The following is a 12347-nucleotide window of genomic DNA, read 5'->3' as shown; positions in this document are numbered from 1 at the left end:
AGGCCATTAATGAAGATGTATGGGAGGTTTTAATGTTTTTGGTTTGATGAACTAAATGGTAAACAAATGTTGTGGGTTGTGCTTCTTTTCTACCCCACATCATGGGTAGGCTACAATGAACATTACTCTCAAATTATTCGATCTTTGAATTCCACAGATATTCCAAACTTAACAGTTCGACAAGTAGCCCACACCAGTTACTATTATGTGGAAAATGACATCATGGCAAATACCAATTTTCATAATTTTGATTAGGAGGACATAGCCCATCTCATATTTGTTTTCTTACCATCTAAAAAAATTACCCCATGATTTATAACTAATGTAATTTCATGTTTTAATTTTATTGGGGGTTTGTGTGTAAAACGTAAAAATGTGTACTGTCTGAGATGAGAATGACGTCATGGGGAGAAGCGTTAACCCTGTTGTTCCACTGTGTGTATCGAACTCCACTCCGTAATTTGCTGATCACTTTAACCGTTCCACAACGTTTTCTGCTATTATTTTCTTCGTCTTTTAACTCTAACCAGACCTCGGACCTTCAACGAGTCACTAAGTGAAAAACTGTGTAAAAGAATCGCGCATTTTCTCAAAGTTTATTGGCTGCGTTTTGTTTTTATTCTGGGAGTTGAGTTGCTTTTTATGTTACTGTTCCACTGCAATTTTTTGCATTATTTTTCTCATTATAATTCACCTTCGAACAACTTTTCAATAATAATATCTAGACTTTTGATTTGCCTTTAAAGGGGGAGTTTATGCTGTTTTATTTTTATAAACTTTATCCAAGGTAAAAAAAAATCGAGGGATTTAAAGACCCACCCGTCAAACGTGGTATGTATTCTATCTCTTGAGATATTTCTCTATTTCCTTTCTGTAGCCATCAGCCTTTCCAATAGCCTAACAGCTTGTTGTCGAAATAAATCTGGATGTGTATTCCACCAAATGAAAGTGAATAGTATCTCATCAGTAAAGCAATTAGTCAAATACACATTGGGCCCACTGATGAACTCCATTCTTAAATGTGTGTGACTTCACACATGCCTTAACAGATTTATGTGTTCTATTTGACAGATAATGAGGTTTATGTAAATGTTATGATACCATCTAATTGTGTATTGTTTTATCTGATGTTTTTCTCACTTTTTATCCTTTGATCATTGTTGTCTATTTGCTCCAGGGGGTGATGTTTTAAAAGTCTTTATTTGATGTTTTTTTCCCCTCCAACCCCTTTAACTGACACTTCAATAAACTATTGAAAAAGTGTTTCATACGCGAGTTAAACCATCGTTGGTTATAGTAATGGGACTGTGTAACAGTCTTGTACAGCGCTGGCGTTTGCCTCCAGTTAAAGCACCCGGTATAAATCGCTGAATAAGCCATGTGCTTATTTGGGAAGTAGGGTAGTGGGGCGCGTGTTGCATTGTGGCAACGTGCCATTGCATCTGATTCTGCACAAGACTTTCACAGGAAAGTAGCCTAATTAATACCCGTTGCCAGATACTGTCTAATTGTGTGGCTAGGCCTATATTAGCGAGCATGTCAGGTGGCATTGGATAGCCAATATTTAGGCTTTTAACGATTTTTCCATTCCAGCATAATTTTGTTGTTGTTGCATATTGGTTTTTGCACACAACCAAACAAGACAAAAATAAACTATAATATTTCACAATTCACCCTGTATTTACCCTCAGTATGCATGGTTACACCTTTCCATAGGCATTTCATTGGGCATCTATATATTTGCGTTGATGATGCATAGGCTTCCTAAAAAGGTTGTAGATGTATTTATTGTTTTGGACAACGATAAGGGTTGAAGTAGCCTAGTTTTGGATGTAGAAGATTGACACCCAATATGCAGATTTTTAGGTCTCTGTCGTGCCTAATGAATGAAGTCAAACTTAATGTGATTGGTTTGTATCAGAGAGCTTGGGACTGTAAGGGTCATTTTGCAAAACGATGATTCTGATATAATTGGCTTTACATTACCGAACCCTCATTGGTTTGAATGGTGTCAGCAATTTTTATCTTGTATTCTTTTGAACTTAACAACATGAATTGGGTTATTTAAAGTACTATATAGGTAGAGAACATTGAATAAAACAAGGCTATGCCAATAACACTTAAAAAAATTGCAGATAGAACCTTAGTCCCAAGTTCTCGTGATGGCACACTGCTCCGTCTGAGTGGTGGTTGTGACTAATGTTGCAATAATAACGACTTTGTAACAATGTTTGGGACGACTGACAATATTGCTATACTAGTAAGAAAGCTATACTAATAAGAAAGTAACTAGTGAGTTCCCTATCGCGCAATAAAGACTTCACCTCATCTGCGGATTTGCACAACTGAAAAGCATCTTCGTCATGTCATTCGAATTTCAGACACGTTGACAATATTCGTGGGACTAATAATACGTCGTCAAAGCACATTCAATTAGAAAGGCTAATGATACATTTCTGAGTGTATCCTATCTTTGTATATGCAAAAAATTAAGTAAGAAAGTAACTAGTGCTACCGCAGTGATTCAACGTTAGCGTAGGCCTACTGCCTTGGAGAAACAATTTGACTACACCGGGTTTATCGACACAGTTAAAACATTTCAGTTTAATGAGTCTGACTGCGGAACAAAGAGCTCCGTCGCGGGCATTAACGAAACTCCCTTTCTCTCATTCATATAGGACAAACAAAGCCCCCTCCTCGTGGGGAGGGATCGCCATTATAGAACTCGGCATCTTTTCTCAATTTGCACGTAGGCCCATATCGACCCATGTGCATTTCATCTGCCTGTGTAAGACTCCCAGACAATACTAAAATAGACTGGCATCCCCAGACCCAGCCATTTCTAATGACAAGTCTAGACTACTAATACCTATCCTGATGCGAGATTTATGTATTTCCCTGTAAAGCAGTAATTGAAACATTTGTGTGGGGGGAAATGACAGGTGAATTAGTTTTCTCATATTTTCTCTGTTTCTTGGCCTACATGGAACACTCACATTGCTATTGTCCATTGTAAGTAACTGTTCTCTCTTCCATATTTCTCTCCATGCTGTCTATTCCCACTTTCAGATAGCAACCAGGTAGGCTACTGCTGGATTGGCGAGACCAGACCATGTCTCCTCTCACACCTCCTCCCCTGCTGTGGTTATGGCTGACCCCTATCTGTCCCTCTGGGTAGCTGGGAAAGATGCCCTATCCCCAACGATCAATCTCATCCAGCAGGCCAACCAGGAGACTGACAGGACAGGATGGACTAGACTAGCATCTAGAAGTTGCGTACGTTTCAGCCCTTCTCAGCTCTTACAACAATTACCTTCCCAACTCCAGAACTCTCCCATTAGACTACACTACTCTGTGTTGCTGCTGTTCTGTTTTTATCCCTCACATTGCTACCAGGACTGTGCATCTAGTCTTTAGGCTGGACTGTCTGTCAGAATGCACAGGGCCAAGGGAGGGCCTGGCCCCCCACCTTTCCAGGACATCTATGAATTCTCCATGGACGGTGATGAGACCGGCACCCAGATCTTTCTGCGGGGCCCGAGGACAGCCATGGAGGGCCCAGGGGAGCCCCTGTCCCCTCACTCCGAATATATCCAGACTGAGCACCAGCAAGGCGGTCTCTTCTCCCTCAGGCCCCCCGCCCATGGAGTGCCCCACACGGCCCCCCAGGGTAAGAAGAGGAGGCGGTGCGGCGTGTGTGCACCCTGTATGCAGAAGGAGAATTGTGGCACCTGCAGCAACTGTATGAACCGTAAGATTGGGAAGCAGATATGTAAGCTGCGTAAATGTGACCAGCTGAAGAAGAAGGGACAGAAGGACTGCGAGGTGAGTGGAAATGACTGACCAAACGTCTAACTAACGCATATTTTCATGATATAGTCCCAGTGGCTATTTCTCATAGCTCAGTGTGAGACTGATTCCCTGTGGCTATTTCTCCTAGTTCAGTGTGAGACTGTTTAGAGCTGATTGAGGGAAATTGAAGTTGAAAATGTTTACTAGAAAATGTCTCTCTAAGATATATGGCCCTAAAATGTAAAATGTCATGACCCATATAAGTTTAACAGTTTAAACATGAAGGTTTAGTTTTGTATACAGATAACGACCATATGTGTACATACCACAGCAGAGGAGGATTGTATTTGAGTTCGATAACTGATGAATCACATTCATTTCAAAACAGCTAACTTTTAAAGTGCATGCAGCTGGCTGTCTTAGAAGGTTTTCATCAGACCACCTAAATCATGACAAGCTGATGTTAAAGCCCCTGTCTGGATCCCCTTGAACATCCTTTAGTTGTCAAATCTGGACATGCATCACCCCAAGGCCTGGTTAAATGAACAGTCCACCCAAATTACACATACAGTATACCTAATCTTGCCTATACCTTAAAGTTTACCTAGGAACAGCTTACCATTGTCATTGTTTTGTGCAAAACAATGGTGGAGATAGGGACCCCTGAAGGCGTTCGCATGCTTCCCATCCGAAACAGTTTGGAACAGTTTGTGCATGTATTAACCGTTTGTGACGGTTTTGGTCTTTGGCAAGGGTTTAATCGGCTGTTCGTGCACACATTTTTTTCCCGATGCAAGTCGAAGTTGGGAGCCGAAGTCTACGCCCCTTCATCGGTCATTGGTCAACAGTAGGGATTCTTCAATTAAGCGTTCGTTGTCATTCAACGATAGCCGACTCGTTCTCATGCACATTTTTTCACTTGAGAAGTACTGTACCAAACATATTAGTTAGATGTAAAATTGCGCGACTAAGATCAACAAAAACGTCAAAATTAATTACAGATTTCTTGAGTTATCTTCAATTCATTTGGACTATTTTGGCTACGGCATCTCAAGATGGACAAACAGTAATATTGTCGTTTTTCAAGCATAGGTCTTTTAAGGGAGTATGGGAGCACACTCGTTCGGTTCGCCTAGCTGATTACGGCAAATAGCATGTCTGAATGGACTCAGACTAAGTTGTTGAGCAACTAGAAGACCAGTCCTTGTCCCAAACAGACATTGTAAATCAGTTGGAGGAATTATTACTCAGCAGATTTCCAGCCTGTTTAAAAGTAATGGAAACAGGTGAGCTATCCACTGAAGTGTGTGTATGTGTTCATGTGCGCAATGTGCATGTGGGGGTATAAAAAACTTGATATACATGTATTACAGAAGATTTGACTTCCAGAAAGCTCAATACATTCTATTTTGGTTTGACTGAGGTTTTATGCCAACGCCAGAACTGTCTCCATTAGCTCTATTTGTGGAATAATTGAGATGAGGGTCGTGTTTGGTTTCTCCTTCCAGTCAACAAACAGCAGCAGTGTAGAATTCCTTCCAGTGCCCTCTGCGTTTTCTCCCCTGACCCCTGAGGCCCTGCACTGACACTCAGGATGGGGGTTGACCTTAGGGCCAGGGCCGAGGAGGGGAGGGAGGGTGGGGGTTGACCTAAGGTCCAGGGCCACGGAGGGGAGGCAGGGAGACAGGGACAGTGTGTGCGGTGCGTACACAGGATAGGGATGGGGCTGAAAGGCAGGAGGACAGGCAGAATGTAAATAAATAGTCAGCAGTGAGGAGGAAGGGAGGGGGGCTCAGGAACAACTCTGAACTGGCTAGGGAAGGCCTTTTTCCCTCTGTGTGTGTGTTTTAGGATGGGGGGTTGACTCTGTAGACAGGGACATGGATGACAGTTAGGACATGTAGCCTTGGGGACAGAGGGAAAGGTCTGAGGAGGGGCGAACAGGTTCAGTAAATCACAGGACATCTTGGCTTCCCTCCTGGACTGCCCTCCCCTGCTCTGTCACTCTGTCCCCTTTGTTTTCAGACACTCGCTGTCCCAATCTGTGATTGGTTACCTAGACCTCACATGTGGTCATAGTTGAAGATGAGGTTCTTGGAGAGGAGTTGTAACCCAGACATTTCAGTAGTCCTGAGTGGGAATAACTTACGTTTATGGATTTATCCTAACTTATTGTCTTGCATTCACTTTTAGTAACTGCATATTCAGGGACTATACCATTTTTATAGCCTAACATTGTAGAAACGTCCAGCTATATCTAACATGATACTCATGATGACATCTTCTATCTGTATCAGAGAGGAATACAGAAGCAGCCCAGCTAGTGTTTATGGATTGGATATATGACCTTCCAGAGGTTCTCACTCAGTCCCATTGTTGTTTAAAGTAGAATGTTTATGGCCACCATAGATTATACCAGTGAACTCTAGGGGAACTCTTCCTCTATTCAACCTGCTGTTCGGTAGCTAGGGTCTGAACCATAGTAATAGTAACACTGATATGTAGCTGTCTTTCTGTCTCTTACTGTTGCTGCCTTTTTAGCTTTGTAAACTCAGCAAAAAAAAAACGTCCTCTCACTGTCAACTGCATTTATTTTCAGCAAACTTAACATGTGTAAATATTTGTATGAACATAACAAGATTCAACAACTGAGACATAAACTGAACAAGTTCCACAGACATGTGACTAACAGAAATTGAATCATGTGTCCCTGAACAAAGGGGGGGTCAAAATCAAAAGTAACAGTCAGTATCTGGTGGGGCCACCAGCTGCATTAAGTACTGCAGTGCATCTCCTCCTCATGGACTGCACCAGATTTGCCAGTTCTTGCTGTGATATGTTACCCCATTCTTCCACCAAGGCACCTGCAAGTTCCCGGACATTTCTGGGGGGAATGGCCCTGGCCCTCACCCTCCTATCCAACAGGTCCCAGACGTGCTCAATGGGATTGAGATCCGGGCTCTTCGTTGGCCATGGCAGAACACTGACATTCCTGTCTTGCAGGAAATCACGCACAGAACGAGCAGTATGGCTGGTGGCATTGTCATGCTGGAGGGTCATGTCAGGATGAGCCTGCAGGAAGGGTACCACATGAGGGAGGAGGATGGCTTCCCTGTAACACATAGCGTTGAGATTGTCTGCAATGACAATAAGCTCAGTCCGATGATGCTGTGACACACCGTCCCAGACCATGACGGACCCTCTACCTACAAATCGATCCCGCTCCAGAGTACAGGCCTCGGTGTAACGCTCATTCCTTCGACGATAAACGCAAATCCGACCATCACCCCTGGTGAGACAAAACTGCGACTCGTCACTGAAGAGCACTTTTTGCCAGTCCTGTCTGGTCCAGCGACGGTGGGTTTGTGCCCATAGGAGACGTTGTTGCCAGTGATGTCTGGTGAGACCTGCCTTGCAACAGGCCTACAAGCCCTCAGTCCAACCTCTCTCAGCCTATTGCGGACAGTCTGAGCGCTGATGGAGAAATTGTGCGTTCCTGGTGTAATTCGGGCAGTTGTTGTTGCCATCCTGTACCTGTCCTGCAGGTGTGATGTTCGGATGTACTGATCCTGTGCAGGTGTTGTTACACGTGGTCTGCCACTGCGAGGACGATCAGCTGTCCGTCCTGTCCCCCTGTAGCTCTGTCTTAGGCATCTCACAGTACAGACATTGCAATTTATTGCCCTGGCCACATCTGCAGTCCTCATGCCTCCTTGCAGCATGGCTAAGGCACGTTCACGCAGATGAGCAGGGACCCTGGGCATCTTTCATTGGTGTTTTTCAGAGTCAGTAGAAAGGCCTCTTTAGTGTCCTAAGTTTTCATAACTGTGACCTTAATTGCCTACCGTCTGTAAGCTGTTAGTGTCTTAATGACCGTTCCACAGGTGCATGTTCATTAATTGTTTATGGTTCATTGAACAAGCATGGGAAACAGTGTTGAAACCCTTTACAATGAAGATCTGTGAAGTTATTTGGATTTTTACAAATTATCTTTAAAAGACAGGGTCCTGAAAAAGGGACGTTTCTTTTTTTGCTGAGTTTGGTCTAGTTAAATTTAGACAAACATTATATACAGACGTGCTCAAATTTGTTGGTACCCTTACAGCTCATTGACATAATGCTTATTTCTTCCTGAAAAGTGATGAAATAAAAGCTATTTTGTCATGTATACTTGCATACCTTTAATATGTCATAGAATAAAGCAAAGAAGCTGTGAAAAGAGATGAATTATTGCCTATTCAACAAAGATATTCTTAAAGGGCCTGGACACATTTGTTGGTACCCCTTAGAAAAGATATTAAATAATTGGATTATAGTAATATTTCCAGCTAATTAGTTTATTTAATTAGTATCACACATGTCTCCAATCTTGTAAATCAGTCATTCAGGCTATTTAAATTGAGAAAAGTAGTCACTGTGCTGTTTGGTATCATTGTGTGCATCACACTGAACATGGACCAGAGAAAGCAAAGGAGACATTTGTCTGAGGAGATCAGAAAGGAAATCATAGACAAGCATGGAAAAGGTAAAGGCTACAAGACCATCTCCAAGCAGCTTGATGTTCCTGTGACAACAGTTGCAAATATTATTAGGAAGTTTAAGGTTCATGGAACTGTAGCCAAACTCCCTGGATGCGGCCGCAAGAGGAAAATCGACCCCAGATTGAACAGAAGGAGAGTGTGAATGGTAGAAAAAGAACCAATAATAACTGCCAAAGAGATACAAGCTGAACTCCAAGGTGAAGGTACATCAGTTTCTGATCGTACCATCCGTCACTTTTTGAGCGAAAGTGGGCTCCATGGAAGAAGACCCAGGAGGACTCCACGTCGGGTCCAGGAGCCGCTACAGGCTCTCATCCCTGAGACAGATCGCCAGGCTCCCCTGCTTCCTCCGGCTCGTCAGGCTCTCATGCCTCAGCCGGATCGCCAGGCTCCCCTGCTTCCTCCAGCTCGTCAGGCTCTCATCCCTGAGACAGATCGCCAGGCTCCCCTGCTTCCTCCAGCTCGTCAGGCTCTCATGCCTCAGCCGGATCGCCAGGCTCCCCTGCTTCCTCCAGCTCGTCAGGCTCTCATGCCTCAGTGGGATCGCCAGGCTCCTCTGCTTCCTCCGGATCGCCGGGCTCCCCTGCCTCAGCCGGTCTGTCAAGTTCCCGCGCCCCAGCCGCATCAGCAGGGGTGACCAGTCCGCTCCTGATCCCCGGGTTCATCCCTTTGGTTGGCGTCCTGCTGCTGGAGCCGAACGCGCCGGGGAGGGGGTACCGTCATCTATGCTCTCCGGCGCTCTAGGTTGCCATGCGCCCGCGTCTCAGCCAGACTGACAGGTTTCCCGTGCCTCTGCAGAGGTGACCGGTCCGCTCCTGATCCCCGGGATCGTCTTTTTGGTCGGCGTCCTCCGGCTGGAGCCACGCGCTGGGAAGGGGTACTGTCACGTGTGTTCCCTCTAGGTCACCAGGCTGTTCGTTATGGCGCACACCTGTCACCATCGTTACACTCACCTGGACTCTATCACTTCCCTGATACCTTCCCTATATATGTCACTCCCTTTGGTTCCTTCCCCAGGTGTTTCAGTTTCATGTCTGTGTGCTGTTAGTGTTTCATGTTTTGTATTATGTTCCGTTTTATTTTATTAAAACACTCACTCCCTGAACTTGCTTCCCGACTCTGAGCGCACATCGTTACACTCTCAGTTGCAGGTCATGGGTCCTCCAACAGGATAATGACCCAAAACACACAGCTAAAAGCACCCGAGAATGGATAAGAACAAAACATTGGACTATTCTGAAGTGGCCTTCTATGAGTCATGATCTGAATCCTATCGAACATCTATGGAAAGAGCTGAAACTTGGCACCCGTCAAACCTCAGACAGCTGTAGCAGTTTGCTCAGGAAGAGTGGGCCAAACTACCTGTTAACAGGTGCATAAGTCTCATTGAGAGCCACAGAAAACATTTGATTACAGTGATTGCCTCTAAAGGTTGTGCAACAAAATATTAGGTTAAGGGTCTCATAATTTTTGTCCATGCCATTTTCATTTGTTGTTATTATTTACAATATTATGTTGAATAAAAAATCAAAAGCAAAGTCTGATTTCTGTTAAATATGGAATAAACAATGGTGGATGCCAATTACTTTTGTCAGTTTCAAGTTATTTCAGAGAAAATTGTGCATTCTTCGTTTTTTTGTGGAGGGGTACCAACATATTTGAGCACATCTGTATATGATATTGATGGTGATTTTCTCATAGAAACAGACCATTGCACCCTGGTAACAGTGTGATTGGAGAGATCAGAGTTATAGATGATATGTGACTAATAATGTCTTGTCTGTCTGAACCTGACAATCCCCTCACAGGGAAAGAGGGTGGGTGATTGTATGTACTTACATGTATGTGTACATGTGTGTTTGTGTACATGTTTGTGTACATGTGTATTTGTTTACATATGTGTTTAAGCATTAGACTATAAGGCCATGACATAACACAAACTACACTGAACAAAAATATAAACGCAACATGCAACAATTTCAAAGGTTTTACTTAGTTACAGTTCATTAGAGGAAATCAGTCAATTGAAATAAATTCATTAGGCCTTAATCTGTGGATTTCACGACTGGGAATACAGATATGAATCTGTTGGTCACAGATACCATAAAAAAAGGTAGGGGGCGTGGATCAGAAAACCAGTCAGTATCTGGTGTGACCACCATTTGCCTCATGCAGCGCGAGACATCTCCTTCGCATAGAGTTGGTCAGGCTGTTGATTGTGGCCTGTGGAATGTGGTCCTAGTTCTCTTCAATGACTGTGCGAAGTAGCTGGATATTGACGGGAAGTGGGACACGCTGTCGTACACGTCGATCCAGAGCATCCCAAACATGCTCAATGGGTGACATGTCTGGTGAGTATGCAGTCCATGGAAGAACTGGGACATTTTCAGCTTCCAGGAATTGTGTACAGATCCTTGCGACACGGACCTGTGCGTTATCATGCTGAAACATGTGATGATGGTGGTGGATGAATGTAACGACAATGGCCTCAGGATCTCGTCACGGTATCTCTGTTAATTTAAATTGCCATTGATAAAATGCAATTGTGTTTGTTGTTCGTAGCTTATGCCTGCCCATACCATAACCCCACCACCACCATGGGGCACTCTGTTCACAACGTTGACATCAGCAAACCGCTCGCCCACATGAAGCCATATACGCTGTCTGCCATCGGTAAATAAAGTTGAAACCGGGATTCATTCACTTCTCCAGTGTGCCAGTGGCCATCGAAGGTGAGCATTTGCCCACTGAAGTCAGTTTCGACATCGAACTGCAGTCAGGTCAAGAGCCTGGTGAGGACGACGAGCACGCAGATGAGCTTCCCTGAGATGGTTTCTCACAGTTTGTGCAGAAATTCTTCGGTTGTGCAAACCTATAGTTTCATCAGCTGTCCGGGTGTCTGGTCTTAGACGATCCTGCACGTTAAGAAGCCCGATGTGGAGGTCCCTGTCTGGCGAGGTTACACGTGGTCTGCGGTTTTGAGACTGGTTAGACGTACTACCAAATTCCTTAAAATGACGGAGGCAGCTTATGGTAGAGAAATGAACATTAAATTATCTGACAACAGCTCTGGTGGACATTCCTGCAGTCAGCATGCCAATTGCACGCTCCCTCAAAACTTGAGACATCTGTGGCATTGTGTTGTGTGTCAAAACTGTATATTTTAGAGTGGCCTTTTATTGCCCCCAGCACAAAGTGCACCTGTGTAATGATGATGCTGTTTAATCAGCTTCTTGATATGCCACACCTGTCAGGTGGATGGATTATCTTGGTAAAGAAGAAATGCTCATGAATAGGCATGTAAACAAATTTGTGCACAACATTTTAGAGAAATAAGCTTTTTGTGCGCATGGACAATTTGTGAGATCTTTTATTTCAGCTCATGAAACATGGCACCAACACTTTACATGATGTGTTTATATTTCTGTTCAGTATATACAGTTGAAGTCGGAAGTTTACATACACTTAGGTTGGAGTCATTAAACCTCGTTTTTCAACCACTCCACAAATTTCTTGTTAACAAACTAGTTTTGGCAAGTCGGTTAGGACATCTAATTTGTGCATGACACAAGTAATTTTTCCAACAATTGTTTACAGACAGATTATTTCACTTATAATTCACTGTATCCCAATTCCAGTGGGTCAGAAGTTTAAATACACTAAGTTGACTGTGCCTTTAAACAGCTTGGAAAATTCCAGAAAATCATGTCATGGCTTTAGAAGCTTCTGATAGGCTAATTGACATAATTTGAGTCAATTGGAGGTGTACCTTTGGATGTATTTCAAGCCTACCTTCAAACTCAGTGCCTCTTTGCTTGACATCATGGGAAAATCAAAAGAAATCAGCCAAGACCTCAGAAAAAGAATTGGAGACCTCCACAAGTCTGGTTCATCCGTGGGAGAAATTTCCAAACGCCTGAAGGTACCACGTTCATCTGTACAAACAATAGTACGCAACTATAAACGCCATGGGACCACACAGCCATCATACCGCTCAGGAAGGAGACACGTTCT

General features: G+C 43.7%; 1 protein-coding gene across 2 annotated transcripts in view; it reads left to right on the top strand.

The window, feature by feature from the left end:
• The first annotated feature begins 132 nt into the window (after positions 1–132).
• LOC106585101 (methylcytosine dioxygenase TET3) overlaps positions 133–12347 on the top strand; it is a 65696-nt gene continuing 53481 nt past the window's right edge. For both annotated transcript variants that reach the window (XM_014170938.3, XM_014170937.3), the window contains exons 1-2: positions 133–831; positions 3070–3825. In XM_014170938.3, coding sequence (XP_014026413.2) covers positions 3436–3825 — 390 coding nt within the window. In that variant the 5' untranslated portion in view covers positions 133–831; positions 3070–3435. The remainder of the gene's footprint in view (positions 832–3069; positions 3826–12347) is intronic.

Source organism: Salmo salar, chromosome 24 (assembly GCF_965601325.2).
Source record: "Salmo salar chromosome 24, fSalSal1, whole genome shotgun sequence".
Classification (NCBI taxonomy): domain Eukaryota; kingdom Metazoa; phylum Chordata; class Actinopteri; order Salmoniformes; family Salmonidae; genus Salmo; species Salmo salar.
This window is presented reverse-complemented; position numbering and strand designations above follow the sequence as displayed.